This window comes from Prinia subflava, chromosome 3 (genome assembly GCF_021018805.1).
Source record: "Prinia subflava isolate CZ2003 ecotype Zambia chromosome 3, Cam_Psub_1.2, whole genome shotgun sequence".
Classification (NCBI taxonomy): Eukaryota; Metazoa; Chordata; class Aves; order Passeriformes; family Cisticolidae; genus Prinia; species Prinia subflava.
In genome coordinates, this window is record NC_086249.1 from 104,087,829 (window position 1) to 104,108,803 (window position 20,975).

At 40.1% G+C, this 20,975-nt stretch overlaps 1 protein-coding gene across 2 annotated transcripts in view; it reads left to right on the plus strand.

Annotated features, from left to right (window-relative positions):
• The window catches only part of DSCAM (DS cell adhesion molecule), a 453,735-nt gene that overhangs the window by 318,350 nt on the left and 114,410 nt on the right, over positions 1-20,975 (plus strand). For both annotated transcript variants that reach the window (XM_063393172.1, XM_063393173.1), the window contains exons 12-13: positions 16,383-16,579; positions 19,096-19,192. In XM_063393172.1, the coding sequence (XP_063249242.1) occupies positions 16,383-16,579; positions 19,096-19,192 (294 nt within the window). The remainder of the gene's footprint in view (positions 1-16,382; positions 16,580-19,095; positions 19,193-20,975) is intronic.

Consider the following 20,975-nt stretch of genomic DNA (forward strand, 5'->3'; position numbering starts at 1 on the left):
TCTTCCCCGGACACATTGTAGGCAGCTTTGCTGAGGACTGTATCTGTGGCAGGTTGGAAATTTTAGTCACTCACAGCTGGTTTTGTGTGGCTGCTCCTGCATGCAAACATCTCCGTGAAAATATTTTGCAGAATCTTCTGAAATCTGAATAACACAAAAATATCTGAGTGCAATTTGCATAGCCTCAAGGGAGAAGAGTTGGATTATCAGGCTTGAAAGCAAATTGAGAGTCCTGAATTTATCTTTTTTTCTTGGGAAGCTCTAAGCAGTGAGAAGCAGATTGAGTTTGTGGTGCCATTACACCTAAACCATGGCAGGACTTATATCAAGACATTGAACCATCAAATACGTTGGCACAAATATGACAGCAAAAATCTACAAGGAAGATAGGGAGGGACAATTCATTGGGAACTGGAGTGACAGGACAAGGGGGAATGGCTTCAAACTGGAACAGGGGAAAAATAGGTTAGACTTGAGAAAAAATTTTTGCTGTTGAGGTTGGTGAGCGCCCTGGCACAGAGTGCCCAGAGAAGTTTCTCCCATCCCTGGCAGTGCCCAAGGCCAGGCTGGATGGGGCTTGGAGCACACTGGGACAGTGGAAGGTGTCCCTACCCATGGCAGGAGGTGGCACTGGATGATCTTGAAGGTTCCTTTTAACAAAACCACTCTGTGATTCTGTGATTCTTACATAGAAAAGCTTCAGGTGTCTGAATTGCCTTTGTGACAGTCTGGTTTCTATGCAGACAAGGATGCAAGGAGAGTGTTTTCTGCCTTGGGGCTGCAGGAGCAGGAGGGGACAGCCTGAGCTGCAGTGGGTTTGCTCTCCAGTCTCCAGCTCCATCATTTCCCTGTGCACGCTGATGAACTGTAATTGTTTCCTGGCTCCCGTTGGTAGGAGATCGGGTGACAAAGGGGTTTGGAGCACTGCTAGGTTCCTGTTTCTCTCACTGATTTCTATTAGAACAATCATTATGATAATGATTCTAATCCAAGCTTCTGTAATATAACTGAGAAATAAATGCTTCTTGGTTAATATGCCTCAATTAACGGGTCACCCAGCGTAGCTGCAGCAGGTTGCAAGTAAGTAGCTTTCAGGATCTGAGCCCAAATGATTATAGGTTTTCTTTCCCTTTTTAGATGAAATGGATTCATAAGCCTTACTCAAATGAATCGCTGTTGTAGTCATTAATTATAGTATACACATGTTAATGACATCATTATCAGGAGATAACATAATGTCCCAAGGACCACGTGCTGCAGTTGTTTCCTGTGCAAACAATTGTGCTTGATAACACAGCCTGTCACAAAATGTCAAAAGAAACCACATGGTGTCTCAAAATGATTGTGAAATTATCATGTGTCACAGCTATGTGTATCATAAAAAATACCATCACGACAGAATTTTTCATTAGCTCTTGAGGGATACTGAAGAGAACAAATAATTAAGATCTTGAACATCTCAAGTGCAGCACATAATGCAGCACTGAACTGTTTAAAGCATATCCTGTGACTGAATTAAAGTGCATTAGTCATGAATTCAGGATATGCACAGTAATAGGCAATATTAAGTACCTTGGGAGATTTTTATTTTCTCTTATTTATTAAAAATAGACAGAAAGGAATTAGTCCTTTTAATATCCTACAGTTTAGGTCTCCTTTAGCACCTCCCTTTTACCTTGTATGAGGATTGGATATTAAGACTCTAAGAAACTTGCCAGTGTAACTCTTCTTTTAGCAAATTAAATCCTGCTCAAGTGAAAGTCAGTGCCAAACTTCCTCAAGACCTCTGTGGGTACACAGAATTTCAAGCATGGGGCATCACTTGAGCAATCTCATTTCCATCCTTTCCATGATGCAGCAAAAATCTCAAGGCCCTGGCCAGCCTGTGGGGTTTGCTGCTGACAGAATAGCAGAGCTATTCATGAAGAAGGACTGAACTCCCCCTTTTTGCCATCCATGGGTTTTGGCAGTGTTACCATCTTCTGCAGTTTTCCTCCTGAACTCTGTGGGTTTTCTTCCTGAACTCAAGTTTAGGGCTCCATAGTTTCGGTTTTTCTGTTGTTTTTTTACCACCTAGCTGAAAAACATGATTATTCTCCTGCTGGAAGGAAGCTGTGCAAAATCATTGCCCGGAGCCACGGGGTTCTGCAGGCACAGGAAGGTGGAACAGTTCTCCCCAGGACAGTAAAGGCTGCCTGTTACAGAGATGCCAGAAGTTTTCCTCCTCCAGGGCTGCCTCCTCTGTAGGGTTACCCGGGACCTGCTGGCAAACAGCTCCCTCCAAAACCCATCAACACCCTCATCTCCAGAGCTGTGCTTTTTGTAACCCACAAGACTCTCTTTTCAGATGCTTTGATGATAACTGTAACACTGCTTTAGTCATGCAGCAATTAGTAATTTAGTAATTAGTCATCAGCAGCAAGGCAGACAAAGGGAGATACCCAAACTTTTCTCCTCCATCAAGATTCTGCCCCTGTGCCCTGCTCAGGTGAGAGCCCCACCAGCAGAGCTGCCCCAGGCCTGGAATTCCCAGCCCTGGGAGGACGTGGAGCTGCTGGAGAGAGCCCAGAGGAGGCTCCAGGATGAGCAGAGGGCTGGAGCAGCTCTGCTGGCAGGAAAGGCTGGCACAGCTGGCATTGCTCAGCCTGGGCAGGAGAAGCTCTGGGCTGAGCTCAGGGTGGCCTTGCAGGGTCTGAAGGAGCCCCAGGAAAGCTGCAGAGAGACAATTGCCAAGGGCTGCAGGGACAGGAGCCAGGGAATGGCTCCCAGTGCCAGAGGACAGAGTTAGAGTAGACCTTAGGTAGAAATTCTTCCCTGTGATGGTGGTGCAACACTGGAATGGGTTGCCCAGAGATTTTGTGGCTGCCCCTGGATCCCTGGCAATGCCCAAGGCCAGGTTGGACACTGGGGCTTGGAGCCACCTGGGACAGTGGGAGGTGTCCCTGCTTGGCAGGGGGTGGGAATGAGATGATCTTTAAGGTCCCTTCCAACCCAAACCAATCTATAATTCAATGATAATATCAAAACCTGTGTGCTCTTGATGCTCCTTTCCCTTTATATGAAAGGTACATATGAACCAATCAGCCTCCCTGCAGCAAGCCCAAGAGGGCTGACATGCAAATATTTTAGAAAATTTAAAGATGAAAGTTGCTAAGGTAACATCTTAGTTTACATATTTGGACTTTGTGTTCTAAGTGATCCCACAGGAGAAGAGAAGACCGTCTCAGAGGCTGCTTTTGAGGGATACCTTTCCTTACCAGTAATAATGACATGGGAATTCTTGACAGATGACCTGGTTTTACCCTTCCTGAGAGGATTCACTAAGATTAAGATAAGGATTCAGATTCCTCTCTTTTTTCACCCGGAGTCCCAAACCTTCCTACACAACTCATTATTCAGGTTTGCAGTGTTGCAGTTACCAGCTCAGGCCTGGTACACACAATAAATTACCAGTGACCCTTTTTTCATCTCTTTGCCTCAAATTTCCATTTCTGCAAAGAACATCATCTAATTAAACACCACAACAGGGGCCTTCTCAGACAGGAGGGGGGAATGCTTTGTGACATTACCAGAATTTATTCTGGCAAAATCTGAGGCAAGGAACAGCCTGGAGACAGAGGTGGAAGAGATCCGGGAGATTTATGAGAGACTGGCAGAGCTGGAAATAGAAATTGGAAGAGTTACTGGAGCTGCCAGCAACTTTGCAATCTTCAGGATGGAAAAATCAAAGGATTATTATTTGTTAGTAGCAGTATTAAAAATGTATTTAACTGACAGAGGACTGAGAAGGCTTTTCCTTTCTTCAGTGTTGCAGACTTGGTTGCATTTATATATATATATAATTTTTTTTTTATTATTATTTTTACAGTTCACCAGAGTTCAGCTTCTTAATGAGCTCTTCTTTTAAAGACCAACTCTGGGCACTCTGTTGATGCTGCTCATACAGAGCAACCAAGTCAAGTACACAGCATAAATATAAGGGCATTTCAGGAACCACACACTTTAAGATGCTTCTAAGTTATCCTTGCAAAACCTTTGTGAAGCATGAGTTTAAATATATGAAATTAGCTCAAAAGATAGCAAACATACCCTATATATTATCTGAGGAATAATTTACTGTGCAGACAATCAGGGCATATTTTTAGGAAAACTTCAGTTGCACTCAGGGATGTTCAGCAATTCTGCAAAGCCACTTGAACACCTAAAAATAAGTGAAGAACACAACATCTGTCAAATGTGGGTGGTAACAGTCTAGAAATCTTTAAGTTTGCCACAGAAAAAGTGTAAAATTAGAGTATCCCATGTGGCATTCAGCAAGGACTAGCCAAAGCACTTCTTTTCATTTAATTTGCTATTTTCTAATCCAGTGCATGATCAAAAATAAGACAAAAAATAGAAGTACCATCATTCACCACCTTCACAACCCTGACCACCCTGTAGTTCCTCTACTACAGAATTTATCTTGTGGTGAAACAATGTTTGTCTAATTAAACAATTTATCATCAAACATGATCAACAGTCTCACTGGAGACTGCTTGGATGTCTCAGTTAATGAAATTGGATACCTGAATTTGCCATTTAAATTTTCTCTTTTTAATCTGTACAAAATTAATGTGGAGGAGATATCTTATTTTTACATATATTTTAAAAATTTTACATACTTTATAAGGCAACCAGTAGATCAGACATTTGATTGGAGGTCTTTTCCAACCTAAATGATTGTGATGCAGTAGAGTCTCAGTAATTAGTCCTGATAGTAGACGTCTGTAATTCAAGTAGCAGAATTTTATACTAAAGGAAGATGGAACAAACTTTTTTAGACAATTGTTGCACCTGGAAATTTGGACTACGCCTGGTCTGAGAGGGCAAAACCTGATGTCCCCAAGATGACCCAAAGTTGCTCAATGTTATCAAAATCCATTTATTGGAGGGAAGAGAAGGAAAAGAAAATAAATTGGGCTGGAGAAACAATCTGCTTTTATCACCCTTTTCGTTGCTCATTTGGTTGTAATGCTGGAAATCCACTGGGTTTGTCCCAGTTTGGAGTTGTAGTTGCAGCTGCTTTGACAGTGGCAGCACCTTCCTTTTTAGAACACTCGTATCCAGTTATTAGTTTGGCATCCTGCTGATACTGTTATTACTTCAATTTATCTTACTGGTAAGGAAAGTTTAAAAGGCACATCACTTTCCAGCATTTTCCACTGTGAATTCCCAGTGAAGCTCTGTGGGACAAAGGTGCAGCACTTCAACAACAAGGGATTTTTCATGCTAAATTCCAAAGAACAGACAGATTTTCCATCAGTTAGGAGAGAGCAGAAACACAAGAGCTTCTCAAAATTGAATCTCAGACTGACATTTTTCCATGGCCTTATGTAATATGGTAAATTTTTAACTACAGTTCCAGAAAAGGGGTTGGTTAGAGCAGTTAAATGCAAAGGAGGAGCAGCGTGGATCTACAACATGAGACCACCCTGCCCATCACTCCTGCACTCTCTGTTTAGCAAAAAAACCCATGGGGAAACTCATTAAACAAGAAGCTGACTAGAAGACAACTAGAAATTAGTGACAACTTTGCTTCATGGTGAATAAGGAAGTTTCTGCCTTTGATTCAATAACACCATAACATTTTGTTTTGTATTTCATTTGTCAAAATTCCTTCAGTTTGGATGGAATGGATTCCTTCAGTTCCTCATAGCATTAAAAAGTTGGGAGTGTATTCCCAGGTGGCCAGCAGGAAATCCATGTCCCTTAGAGTGATTTTAGCTTGAATGAATTTGGGTGATTTTGCCAGTATTATTTGGCTGAAAAAAAAAAAAAGACTCAGTTTTGAGAATTCTCATGAATTGGCATAGCTTTTTCTTTTTTCCTTTTCTGCCAGAATTTGCATTTTGAAGATGTTGTGAGCATGTTGGCCTGATTTTTTTGCATACTGATAATAAAGCCTTCTCAGAAATGCCTTTTGTCAGAGACCACATTCTCATAAAAAGTTTTGGGTCAAAGAAATTATCTGTTCTCTAAAAAAAAACAAACAACTCTCAGTCCAAAGCCCCAACAGGAGTGGTTCTAAAATCCTTTCTACCAACTTACAAGAAACTCTAAAATGTATCATAGAAAAAGCAATAAAACTTGAACATAAAATAACCCTGGGGATGTGACTAATAAGGCTGTTATACAGTGTATAAACTCACGCTATACCTTTGTGATTATTCTTTTTATAATGAAATATAATTTTAAACCATCAAAAAACAAAACCCATAATGACCAAATCAGCTCTTAAACCTCCTGGATTTCCTAAGGCCAAATGAAGATAATTTAATAATTTAGGTACAAAGCTTAGATCTAAGCACAGCTTTTGTGTTTGTGAGCTTCAAGGATCTGATTAATAAAGAAACATTTGACAATCTGATTTAAAAAAAAAAAAAAAAATCAAAGAAGCATTTTCATATTGCCCTTGTAACCAGCTGCTTCATTTATCACACTCAGCATTTGTCATCTCCAATATGTCAAACCTTGCTTGGAAACACGACTTTCTTCTTCCTTTTCTGCTGGTTACATTATCAGCAGTGCCATTTTGGCCTCTGCTTTTGGGCACATGGAAGAGGTAATGGGAGTTTCTATTCCCTAGAAACACAATTTAAAGGGGAAAAAAAATTATAAACCAAGTCCTTTGATCTCCTTGTAACGTGGGAAGGGACCGTGGAGGAAAGTGACCCCCAGCCCTGTGCCACACTCTGTCCAGGAGATGGATGGCTATAATTTACTCCTGCCTCAAACACGAGTATTTATGGGGCCTCCCCTTGGCTGAGGGGTAAAAATGGTCTCCAGAGATACAAAAACATTTCTTTTTAAGAGCACATTGAAAAGAGGGATGCGTGGGGCAGCTGAAAGTCAAGGGAAGGAGATGACAAGGATTGTTTGTCCTTTTTTTTTTTTTCCCAGGTAATAAAATAATTCTCCTTGTTTGCCTTTGTGGAAAATATTTACTGTTTTTTACCCTTTTTTTTTTTACTCACTCACACACATGTGCCTGTGCATGTGCAGGCACAAAAACACCTTGACTTAAGTCACAGAGGTGATAAATCTCCTGTACAGCAAAGTACTGTCAACATCAGCACTGTAAAATTTAGCTTTAAAACTTCTTTTCAGCTGTTCTCTGGCTTCCAGCTGGGTGAGCACATTGGCAGCTCTGAATGAGCCAAAATAACTATAATCCAGGTTCAAATTAGGGTCCTCTTCCTCTGGCCTCAGACGTTTGGGCACTGGAGACAAATTGTCTGGAAGTATTAACTATTCAGTGAAGCAGTCCCAAAATACTCAGCACGTAAGGCCTAGAATTCAGATTTCATAAAACACTGCAAAGTCATGATAACAAGGAATGTAAAAATTGCAACAAATTCCCAAGAAAGGTTCCTAATTTTAGATTTCATAAAAGTGAAATCTTCCCTTTCTGAATTTCTTTTTGCTGTAAGAGTTACTTCTAATTTATGGGTGATTTTATCTCAAAGAGCATTACATTTAATATCTGCACTTTATAAATATTGTGCTTCTCTAAGCCCTATTTGTTTCTCTTAGCTAGTAATTCCCTCTTTCCATGAGACAGGTATTAAAAAATTGTTGAACATACCAGTTGCCCATCAGCTTTTCCTAGGCTGTGCAGCCTTTAAGATGGTTCCCCACTCTTCTGGAAATTTTCTGCCTTTACTGAGATTTGCTTTCCCTCTAGAAACTCGTGGTGTGCTGAGCAGTAAAAGTAAAAACTAGAACCATATAGAGGAAAAGAAAAGACAAAATAGATGGAGAATTAAGGGTTTGGTTTTGCAGAAACAAGCAGACCAAGGTGATCAGACCATTCCCAAACTATTCCCAGATGGTCACTCTAAAAAGGGGAAGAACTTTTACTGGATAAACCAGATAAAATTAAAATAAATATCTTCAGAGCTTTTTATTAGGATCTTAAATCTCCTTTCCTGTCTTTCCTGGCATTGTAGCATTTATTAAGATTCTGATTCTCCTTAGTTAAGAGAATGTGGAGTTTGAGATCAGATCTTTAGCACTTGATTTCCCTCACTTTAAGCTGGACTTCTGAAAGTTGGTTGCAAAAGTCTGATCAGCTCACCCTGAGGTCCTTTTATCATCAATAAGAATATGTTTTCTGTCTTTAAGACAAGACCAAAGACGCTCTGGAAGGCCTTTTCTTGTCCCCTCAATGTCCACTACAGAAAAAGTCTTAATTTTTAGCCACCTGAAGACCAGTTGTGGTGAGCCTGATGGGTTTTATGACCATGCTTGACCCCTGTGCCCAGGTGAAAGCTTTGGAATATTCATCCAATGCAACACCACCTCTCTGTCAGTGTTAATACGCAGCAAATATATATATATTTATATTGGTTATGCTGATAAACTCATAGAGAAAGTTGCTGCTAAATAGACAGAGTTGTGTCTTGCTGATTTAAATACATTTGAGTCTGTTCCAGATGATATTGGTCTATCTGCAACTACGTAGAAAATAAAATATATAATTCCCTCTGAACAGCTAGGAGAGACTGGTTCTAGCAGAGCTCTCTTTGTTATACATCAGCAGATAGTATTTCATGGCTTTTTAGCTCAGAACTGAGCTGTTATAGACCCAGGTCACCGTGCTTAAAAGTATATTTACCTGCATGAGTGAGCAGTGAATGAAAACCATTAATGTCCCGGCATGCCCCGCTCCCCAATACTCATTTTTGTTGGAGCCAGAGTTTCTTCTTCGTGTGTTTCTGCTTCATTTAAACCTGTCAATACCCCAATTAGTGTTTGCTTCTCTTCCCCAGGGAGGGACATTTACACATGTCACTTCACAGCCTCCAAAATCTAAAAGACTTAAGGGAGCTGCTGGGTTATAAAATAAAGCCTGATTAAAGCTTGTGCTTTCCAGTGACTTTCTGCCTTTTTTTTTTTTTCATTTAAACTTGTAAACTGTTCAGGTGATTTTAGCGAAAGGACACAAATAGAGAGTTTAAAGGATAAAAAGTTGTTTAAAAAAAAAATAGAAACACTCTCCATGGGATTTCACAGTCTCTGTTTTTAACTGATTTGCATTCAGTAAGTCATCAAAAATTAGAGGGCTGTGCTTTACAATTATGATAGCAGTAACCCTCTCATTTCACATTAAAACTTGATGCCATCTTGATGGCAGACTGAATTCAATTTAAGATCAAAGCATTGGCGAAGTTATCTAAAATTATGCATTGCCAGTTTTAACTATTTAACATTCCTGCTCTTTCCAGCCTGGCTTTTATAACAAGCTGATGAAAGATCGTAATTGATTTGGAATAGAAAAGTGGCCCAAGGAATTTGTAATTAATGGGAACATGTGTCTGGTGCTAATTTTCAGGCAGCCACACTTCCCAACAATGTCAATGATGGTAAAACTAATATTGCCCATAAATTTCTTCTGTGGGAAGACGGTCTTTGTCTAAGTCTTCATAAATCACAATTACATACGTGGTGATATAATGTTTTTTTGATCACTAATTTTTGTTTTGCCAATTAGCCAAGCTTTGATGAGATTTTCCAGTGCCTCGTGTGAGTTGCCAGAGTAATTTCCACAGGCTTTTACTCCAGCTGACTGCAGGGGACAAAGCTGTCAGCTTCTCATCCCCCATTCCCTTCCCCTTGGTTACTGGGAAGTGCAGCTGGAAAAAAATGGGAATTGAAGCAAGAGAAAGTCACATTCATTTCACAACCACGTCAAAGTCAAAGGAAAGACCAAGAAATAGCAGCAGCTGCTGGTCTCCTGTGTATCATCTGAAGCCATCAGTTTGCACTGTACAAACACAGAACTAATGCAGGAAAAGACCTCAGGAAGGGGAAAGAATTGCCTTTGTGATTTGAGAGAAAAGCCCTTTTTTATTTTATTAATGCTTCTTTTGGTTAAAATTCATAGTTGTCATGCAAAATAAATCAGCTTCTCTTCCTCTAATGTGACCTGAAACCACTTCTGAGTGAATAAGATATGAACCCTAAATGTTCACAGCCTTTGCCCTGACACATTCAATCAGATAAGGAGGCGCTGGTGGAGCTGCCAAGGACTCAAGACATCATTGTCATTTTATTGAAGCTCAGCATCAAACCAGGCCTGCTCAAGCTTGGAAACACACGTTGGGATAATATTTATAATCAAAGTCTTCCTTTACACCAGGGTGGCTGGCTGAAATGGTATTTTAAGATGTACAGAATCCATATTCATTCCCACTCACTAGTTATTTCTTTTCAGACTTTTTTTTTTTTGTTCCCCAAAGATTACTTTGTAGGGGTGTCCTAATAATGCAGTTTTTACAAACCATTGAGTCTCTTGGTTTGATATATGGGATTTGTAATGCAAACTTAGGAAGCTGGGACAGAACTTGCCATGTCTGTGTTTAATTTCTCACTTTTTGCACAGCAGTGCTGGTTTTTATACTTTTCTGTCAGAAAATTATTTTGCTAATAGAACTGCTAATAAATCCCTTGCCTTTTGTCCAGCAATTCATTCATACAAAAAACATATTAAAAACTACTGATCTTCCTTTTAAGGCAGGTTAGGGGTAGAAGGTAATTCATTTTGTACAGGTTTATTTTAAAAATATTTTCAGGAATATATTCATTAATAATTTTTTTGAATTTATTTCCTATACAGTACAGACTTCTGAAACTAAAGCTGAGTAAATATATCAGTCTGTCATATGAATTCATCAAATCTGTACTTCTCTCCTTGAATTTCTCAGGTTTACGTGTTTGAAATTATTTTTTTCTAATCTGAAACATCAATGGCTATTAATTTCAAAACACTGGCATTTTAAATTTGAAATTCATGCCATATTGATTACTGGCACAATTCACCCAGAATGGTTTCTTTCTAAGCAAATTCTTTACTGATTCCAAGCAATACAATAAAATGTTCTATTCTAAAATCAACTTCATGAAATGATAAAATAATTCAAATCGAATTTTTTAAAATATTTATCCTAAGAGAACATGTCTCCCAAGAGGTTTTCACAACAAACAAACAGGAAAAGGTCTCAAATGTGAAGTAAATTTTCAAAATTAGCAAATATTGGTAGAAAGAAACTGTCATTAATTATATGCCCATTAATATTATATCTAATAACTTGAACACATAAAAATGGGATGCTTATTTTTGTGTTTACATATTTCTTTGACCTTCTGAGACAGAGAATTTTTTCTTAATCTTGGACATCTCCTGAGGATGAGGGTTAAGAGCATGATTTTCACCTGCTGAACAGGCTTGACTTTTACCAAGGAACTATGAGTTTAAATTGAAGTGTTTGAGAAATCCTATTGATTTAAAATTCTCTTTTTCTTCACTGTTTGAATTCCAGAGAGTTGTTATTTAAGTAAACCCAAATGTCTTTTATCAGAAAGGGAAAAATGAAGTTACAAATTTTAGCAAAGCTCTTGCTGACTCCTGGAAGTCTAGTAATTTGAAGATAAATTAACAAATATATATATATCAACAAATAAAAATGTGACAGCTAGGCTCCCTAAAATATAAATAATGTATTTGCATGGGCTTTCTCTGCCTGAGCAAAAGAGGATGGAGGAAGAGGGAATTTTTGAGGTAGGAAAATCCCATTTGTCATGGAGAGAAGAGTGTTCTCACTGTGGCTGACCAGAATGAAAGGACAGAGGAATTTGGCTTTAATGTTAAACTTGAATTTCAATTCATCTTTTCAATATTTTTTCATTGTTTGCAAGATGAATCTCTCATGGCTACAGATATTTCCCCAAACTGGCCAGATCGAGTATGACCCAGTGATGGAACCAAAATATGAGAACACTCTGCCAGGACAGAAATCTTCAGACCAGGAGAATCCCAGAATCCCAGAATGGTTTTGCGTTAGAAAGGACCATAATATTTCAAAATACTGAGAGCTTTAGTCAAAAATGACTAAATATCATTTTTGATATGATACATGTATGTATCATTTTTGAATGATACATGGATATTTAGTGTTTAATTACAAACTGAAAGACGGGGAGATTTTTAATTTGCTTTTTCCAATGTGGCTATTCCAATAGATGAGCTGAAAGAGACAAAAAATACCTCCCTCCATCCCAGCTCTCTACATCATTTGTAAAATTGATGTGATTTTTTTTTTTTTTGTTTTCTATTAATTCATAAAGATTTATTCTAAAAGGATTCAAAAGTTTCTGATACCCTTTACAAGCTTTACTCAACTTCCTACAGTCTTGTTATTCTGGATAATGAGACTGGTCTTTATCAAAGTAATTAAATATTTTCATTTGTACTCAGTTCCTGATGAAACACTCAGCAGTAGCAGAGAAAAATAAGTCAGATTAAGTAATTTTTACTGAATCTTAGGAAAGGCCTAGGTTCAGTTTTCTTCGAGAGTAGGGCAAAAAGTTTCTTGTTTTGTCTGAGGCACTTTCACAATTTTTTAAGTATAACCCCAACTATAGAATTTTGCACTCTGATTTTAATGACGAAATTGTTATTACTATAAAGTAATCATTATATTAACAAGCAATATAATTGCTAAATAATATGATTTTATAATCTAATATTTTTATGCATTAATATAGCAATAATATTTAGTGCTATAATAAATAATGGTTTAATAATAAAATAAAAATAATATAATTAAATATATTTATTTTTTGCTGGGTTGCCATGAAAAAAGGGGAAAAAAATGTGTTGGCCTATGAAAATACATCAGCTTTCCAAAGGAAAGCCCAACTCTAAACAGAGAAAACTCCTGGATTAATGCTGCTGGCAGAGATATTCATACCTTGAAAATGGAAATTGCCATGATTTATCAATTGTAGCTTCTGCTTTGTCCAGTTTTGACCAACTGAGCTCTAACTGTGCCCAGCACCACAGGGCTTCAGACAAAGACACAGAGAACCCCAGAGGAAAAAAACTTGATTCATTTAATTAATTAATTAGTTAAATTTATTTACTCCCAGGGTGAAACTACCCCAAAATTATGGAACATGGCTATATCCATTCCTTGAACCTGCACAGCAACATGCCCCACCTTTCCAAAATTATCTTATATAAATGTGTGTGTGTGTGTATATATATATATATATAATTATGTGTCTGTATACAATGCTCATTTGAAGAGATATAAGACACAGACAAACTTAATATGGCATCTGAATCATCTTGATGCATTTCTAAATGCCTTCACTTATTTTTAAGACATCCTAAGAGAATATCTCATACATATGTAGTGCAGATTTAGCTTGCTTATTTACAGTTTTCTAGATTATTTTGTCAGTAAAGCACCAGCATATTTATCTCAGTTATTTGCATCAGTAATTTGATTAAAGATAGTTGGAGGATGAAGAAATACGTTGCCTAAAATATCCTTGGGAATGTGGCTTTGTTACCAGAAATCTTTTGACATAGAGGAAGATAAAAAAAAAAAGAGCTTACAGTCTAGGATCATTGGAGATAAATTGTGAAGAGTAAAAAATCAGCTTTGGAGGAAGGGGAAGTATTTAGCTGTGAGGCATTGCTATGGCAATAAGGAATCCGTGTGGAAGATTATGTGAGGAGAAGGGAAGGATAAGCAGGGATAAAGCTGTATCTGAGGAATAAAGTCATCTTTCTTTACATGTTCTTATTCTGCTCTTATTAAGAAAGTTTGTTGTGGGGGGAAATGAGCTTTGCAAGGTAGCCTCTGGTTTTTAAAAGCAGGATAGGGAGTCATGGGGTTTGGTTTGGCACCATCATCCAGTGCAAGACCTAAAAGTGAGGCTGGAGTGTCTGGGACAGGCTCCTGGAGGTCTGTGGGATTTCAATCCAAGTGCAGATGTCCCATTTTCTCTGTGCTCCTGCTCATGCAGCAGGAGGCTGGACCTGCCAGGGCAAGGCTCACCTGCACAGGAGCTCTGGTTCCTCGTGGGGAGGCACAAACCCCTCACCCCTCATCTCCTGCACGGGCTCAGAACATTTTCACCATCACCAGGGAAACTCCAAGGAGGAGATCTTGATGGTAAAGAGGACTGCAGATACAGGAAAAACCCTTTAGGAGGCTTGGAAGGTTGGCTGATTTAATTAGGGCAAGGAAATGAGGCTGGAGGAGGAAAATGAAAGGTATGGGGATTAGGGGACATGTGAGAACCTGAGGAGGTTGAAGTAGGAAGAAAGAGGGACAGGTGAAGGCGACTGGAGCCTGTTGTGCTGAAGGGAGAGAGATGTGCAGAGGAAGGACATTTGGGAGGCTGAGGACATTGTAGAAGGAAGAAAGGAGGTGGCACAAGTTAATGATGGCAATATGGACTCCTTAACAACCTGGCACTCCTTTGAGTTGGGTCTCCTATTGAACAAAATGCATAAAGGACTATTTCAGGAAGAAATTCAGGAAGATTTTCTTCACTGAAAGTGTTTTCAGACATGGGACGGGGCTGCCCAGAGAGGTTTGGAGTCCTCATCACTGGAGGTGTCCAAGGGAAGCCTGGAGGTGGCACTCAGAGCTCTGGGCTGGGGACAAGGTGGGCATCGAGCACAGCTTGGCCTCAGTGGTCTTGGAGGTCATTTCCAATCTAATGATTTTGTGATCTTGCATAGCCCTGGTTGTTCTGGATTTGGAGGAACAAGCAGATGGCCACAAAAAAACAACTTTCTGAAAGTAACCTCCTTGTGGGTACGTGGGCACACACCAGATGAAACTGAGGCTATTTCCATTCTCTGGAACGTGGAATCAGACTCATCCTAATTTTCTATTTTTATTATTCGTAATTTCTTCTCTTCAAATGCCCCTCTTGGACAAAATTGATGAGTACCTAATACCCAATTAAACCCAGTTTAAAAAGTTGTAATTCATCACTAGTGCATGTGGAGCCTCCTGCCTCACACAAGACCTTTCTCAGAAATCCTCCTGGAATTAGATCCCATTGGTAACTCAAACCCACGGCTCCATGGGCCCTGTGAATCTCCAGGTCGGTTTGGTTTGGTTCAGGAAGCCTTTGAACAGAAAGGGCTGCATCCTGACATATTGTCATATCCAAGCATTAACAGCTCTGGCATGTGAAAAGGTCATGCCACCAAGCATTAATATTACGGGCTGGCAATTAAAGTAATTCATTTAAATAAGGGTTTTTATTCTGCTGTGCGGCAACAAACACAACCCATGCAAGGGGAAAGCCTGGGAAGGCCTCAGATCAGATCCTCTGCCAGTGTCATCTGATTAAAAGAGGGACCCAGAGAAGCTCAGATGGAAGGAGTGAGTTGTTCTGATAGGAAGAGGCAACAGTTCATGCATAAAAACAAGGGACTGGGGCTACTGCAGGAGGCAAGAGCTTAGGGAGGGGGTTCATTGCTGACGCCTCATATGCTTTAGGAGAGTGGACAGATTCTTTCAGAAAGAACAGATCTGTGTGCTGTCCTGGGCTCTCCACCTTCTCCTGGGCCTGAACTGAAAGACTCGTGGGCTTTGACTCTTTCTAGAGACAGAAGTCCAGATGCTATTCGTTGGTGTAAAAACCATGCAGGGAGGAAAGGACAGCAAAGGACACCAAAGAGATCATCCTATTTCAAAGATCCCATGTTTGGGGTTTGCAATAAAACATTCCAAGCATTTCTTTTCTTCCTGTTTGCAGGAAATTTGAATTTCAAAACATGAAAATACTTAAGGTTTAAGACAATTCTTGCTAAGAAGAGAGTTCTTTTTTCAACCTTAAAATTTAAGTCCTTTTTTAAAGAATGGTTAATGAAGTTGACAGGTATGTCCAAACTGTTCTGCAAATGCCTTCTGAGTACAATAAAAACTTGAATCTAGCTAGGTTTATTGTCAGTTTAATTATACTTTCAGTTCAGCACAGTTCAGCTACGCACTCAACACATCCATGGTCTGTAAGCTCCTTGGTGCAAAGCCTTTCTTTTAATTTTGTGCAGCTCCTGGTTTAATTGAGCCCTCATTTTGATAGATCATTACTGTCACACACAGTAGTAAAACATGTAACACTCAGCAAGTAGAACAGCAGCTCATCAGAAGGAAGCAGACATTTTTATCAGTTCTTTATTGTCCCCATATCTGAACACTTATTAAAGTCCCTTTATGTGCTGTGAATATTGAATATTGAATTATGTTGCAAGTTGCCCTGTGAGCAGCAAAACAAATGAAGACAGGCTTCCTTTGGATTCACACCGTCTATTGTCCATTTCCTACTCCTTTCTGCTAAGTTGCCTTTGAGGTCCATCAGTTCTCTTAATAAAGGAATGAAAAGAGAATACTTTTTCAGATTCATTTCAACCTGGTTGAATATGGACAAGCTGGATGAAACACAGATTGAAGAGCCAACCTTGTATCATCAGACCCTTCAGCTCATTGAGGAACAACCTTATTTTGTTCTGTTTTGTCTGTTTCTAGTTCCAGCTATGATAACCTCCTACCCAAACACCACCCTGGCAACTCAAGGCCAGAAGAAGGAGATGAGCTGCACGGCACATGGAGAGAAACCCATCATCGTCCGCTGGGAGAAGGAAGACCGGATCATTAACCCCGAGATGTCCCGCTACCTGGTTTCCACCAAGGAAGTTGGGGATGAAGTGATCTCTACCCTGCAGGTAGGAAAACAAATTGGCCCCCAGATCATGCAGATATGTCAAGGTGTGCTTGGTTTGGTTTTGATTCAGGTGCAGGGCCAGCCTGACAACACCAGAGCCCCAGCACTTGCTCTGAGCATGGCGTGGAGAGCTGGCAGCAAGAGGAGGGAGAGGAAACTTCTGCAACCCATCCCTACTGAAAAATTCCCTCTTCCCACACTCCAGAGGCAGAAAGAGAGTGATCCAAGCTCAACCCTCCATCCTTTCTGTCTCAGGAGCAGCATGGCTCGAGCCTTAGCCTGTCCTTCCCCAGATCAATTTGACCAAAGTGCTGATAAACTCTGGCAAGTATCTGACCCCAGGTTCCGATGTGTGTCACCAAAATCACTAAAATGGTCTGAGAATAAATACTGCCTTTTTAAAGATCTCTTCTCCCTCCTTTCACTTGGTGGAGCTTGTGAGAGCACTTTGTTAAGTCAGGATTCAAAGTGGTGTTTTACATGTGCTTTTAGGAAATCTAAAAGAATCTTCCTTTTTCTCACTCCAAAATCTTCATTATCCAGTTTCAGTTACATTTTAAAAATGTATTTATCAGGCCCGAGGAATTAATTCTCTGTCTTATTATTGTCTAAATTTTAGTGTAACTCTTATGAAAAATTTCTTCCTTTATCAGCCAAAAACTGTGTTGGATGATATCCAGTAAAATTCTGGGTTTGCTCTCTGTAAGGGACCTTTGTCATTGATTTCTATGAGGAAGGATAAATTCTATGTGTGACTTTGCTCCTGTTAGTATTTTTGTGATACAAATAATATTTAGTTATAGGATTGACCCCTAGGCCTCTCTGCTATCATTCTTCTTGTTGATTTTAATAAGATAACCCCGGGATACACAACAATATTTCTACCAGGAAGGCTGGAGGCCTGCTTGGAGAGTTTTCTGAAGCAGTCATGTACAGCAATGGTATTCTACACCATGTGTGTTACATAGAAAACCTTTCACTTCTGAGAGATAAAACACCCCAAAAAGCAGAAAATGGCAGGTTAAGGTTGTCTCTGAAGCTTTGAGCTCAGTGCTTTTGCATGATGATCTGATCTTTAGTTGTGCACTCAGCTTTTATTTTTTCTGCAGGACCCCTGCCTCAGCGAGACAGGACTTGGATTTTCACTGGGGCTGAATTAGCGTTGAGTAATGAACGGCACTATGTGATGCGAAGCTGATCTTTGAGACTAAATTTCTCACAGGTGGCCAGTAATTGTGTGTTCTTTGTTTTCTGGGCACTTGCCTTGAGCCCTTGGGGTCTGATTTGCAGCAGTACTCAGCCCTCCTGGCTGCAGCTGAACTCAGTGGAAGCTGTTATGAACACATGAAAGGCTATTTATTGCTCAGAACTCTGAGTGAGGGGGAGGAAGGCCCTGCATGTTTCAAACTGGGCTCTGGACATGTTTGTTTCCCTGTCACCAAGCTCAGCCACACGTGCAAGTGAACATAGCTTGACAAGTTGCCACATCTCAGATGATAACTCTCCAATTTCCTTGCAGCAAGTGGGAAATTAATCCATTTATCTTAACCAGTGGTGACTGGGAGCTGTGCTCACATCACCTGGGTTTTGCTGAGGAATAAAGAGCACGTGGAGTTTCCATGGCTCAGCTAATATGTGGCAACTTGTCAAGCAGCCACAAACGTTATCATACATCTGCTTCCTTAATTCCCTACATGAAATGGTGGCAATGCTCTTCATGGTGTCAGGGCTGATGAAAATAAATTCACTCGTGTTTCTGCAATGGGTGAATTCACAGGAAAATGCCGTAAGAAAATGAATGTCTGTTTTCAGGGCACAGTTTGAACAGTATGCAGTAAATAAATTGTGAAGCAGCATACTGAACAATGAGAAGGAAATGGTATTTCGAATATCTGCTCATTTAAAAAAAATTCTTCCTTTCTTGTACCTTGATTGAAGCAGTGGTCCTGTAGAAAAACATCATTACGATCATGTTTGTAAATATTATATATAAATTTCCTTGCTGTTAAACAACAAATTGAAAAGAAAGACCACACAAAACTTTATTACGAAGCACCATGCTGAACGCTACAGGGTTCACCACCAGTGCTTGAACCTTTATTTCCTCCACACAGACTTCAGCCACTTGAGTTATTTTCAGAAATAGCTGGAAAAATTTGGAGGCAGCAGGAGGCACCATTTTGTATGGCAAATTTCAGCCAACACTTAAATACTTGGCAAACTTGCGAGGAACTGGAAACAAGGCTCCTAAGGAGAAGCTGCAGGAATAGGTGGAGCTCCAGCTCCTGACTACACATGTCGAGCTGGTAGCCTGTGTCCTCAGCCCAGGTGCTGCTGGCTTTGATAACCTCAGTATTTTGGAAGCTTTCCTATGCAAATATGTATAACCTGCACTATCTATTTATTGCTGTCAAGGAGAACAGTCTGCGCGGTTTTTCTTGCGCCACATGGACAAGCTGTTGGTTTATTTTCTCTGCGTGCTGTTCAATTCATCACCTCTTTTCCAACCTCCTATAGATTCTGCCAACTGTGCGTGAAGATTCTGGCTTCTTTTCCTGCCACGCCATCAATTCTTACGGGGAGGATCGTGGAATAATTCAGCTCACTGTGCAAGGTAGGGAGAGGACAACGCAAGGAAAAAAACCCACAGCTATTGTAGGACAGGAAGTGTAGAAATCTGCTGGGGGGAAGGAGATTCTGATTCTTAATTAAATGTGTTCCTCATTGTCAAAGAAATGAGGAGCTGCATTAAGGTTCTCAGTCTTTCATTTTCCAGCATCACAGATTATATCAAAATAAAAGATAAGCTTGAGTCCTTCTAGATCTGTACAAATTAATTAGATTTTTTTTTCTTAAATACAGTAGTTGACAATTTCCAAAGATATTTGAAACTAATATCTTCAGTAAGGATTGTGGATATGGAGGATTGAGGGAGAGCAGGTTGCATTTGATTTTAAAGAACAAATGTGCTTCAAACCCAGGTCTGAAATAAAGCAAAAGTGATCTCACTTTATCTCTAGAGAAATGTTAAACCTACCGTGGAACTTGAAGCAAAATATTTCAAGTTTAATCAGTCACAATAAACTGTGAGCAGTTTGCACAATCTGAACTCTAGGAATTTATGTTGCCTGGGGCTGGGGTTCCTCTCCCACAGGGCAGAAACAGCAAGTCCTGGAGAGGTGACAATATTTGAGATGTGGGCACAGGCAGGACTCAGCCACTGGCCACTGCTTGTTCCATGTAGTGCTGGTTCCTCCTGTGCCCCTCTGAGCTTGCACACAACAAATTCCTACAACTTGCAGATTTATCTCTCCCTGCCCTTGATTCCAAGTAGCAGCAGATTCCAGAGAATGCCTAAGGCAGCCCCGTTGAAAAATTCAGGTGGAGTTAAGGGACAGGTTCCCTGTTCCACCAGTGCTCATCTAAGCTGCCATGACAATTTAAAGGGACATTAGAATGGGTCTAGGTGCTGGTTATTTACAACATTAACTTTGGAGGCAGAAAGAGCTTTCAGAGTGATTTAATCAGATTATTCTGTTATTAAAGTAAGACTTTTAAACATGCTCAAAGAGACAGAAATTTTACTCTCTCTCCCCACCACATTTAGCACTTTTGAGTTTAGTACTCACATTTCTACAATCACTTTTTGAGTAAAATCACTGATAGAAGTATTGGGGAAATGTGGTGTTTGAGGTAAAACACCTTTCCTGGAATGAAAGCTCAGGCTGGGGTGATTTTAAGGAAATGCAGCCAAGGTCAGAGGGGAGCCAGGATTCAAGATTAACCAGTGACTCCGAGTTGAAAAGGGCTGATACTTCCAGCAGGTGATTAAGAGGATCAGAGTCCCCATGAGTGCCCAGAGGAATGCCAGGAAGGCTGAGCCAGCACCATGCTGGTTGGCATGTCCCTGTGTCCTGATTTAGGGCAAATTTGGGAGGAAACCTCCAAATGGGGTCCCTCTGGGAAGCAAACACAAAAAGGCCCCTCCCCCAACTGGTCCAGGAAAGAACCTCCTTGGAAAAAGGTGGAAAAAACTATTTATTTAACAAACAAAGTGCCCACAAGCATAAAGAATTAGTAATATGGAACAATAAAACCTCTCGCCGCTTTGAAAAGAGATGGCAAAACTGAGAAAAGTCCTTGTCATGGGTGTAGCTCAGCTCACTCAGTGTCTTATCAGTTCCTCTGACGCTGGAAAATGCCATCCTGGGCCTGGTGGGCCACAGGTGTGAGCTCCTGGTGTTCTTCTGGGATTTTCAGTCCAGCATAGGTTTAAACAGTCCCAAGAAAAAGAGAAAAAAAACAGTCCAGGGAACTTATCTGCCTCAGCTACCTAAACTAAGTAAAAAGCAAATAAAAGGTCTCTTGTCCTGCAGTGTGTCCGTGGTTCAGATGAA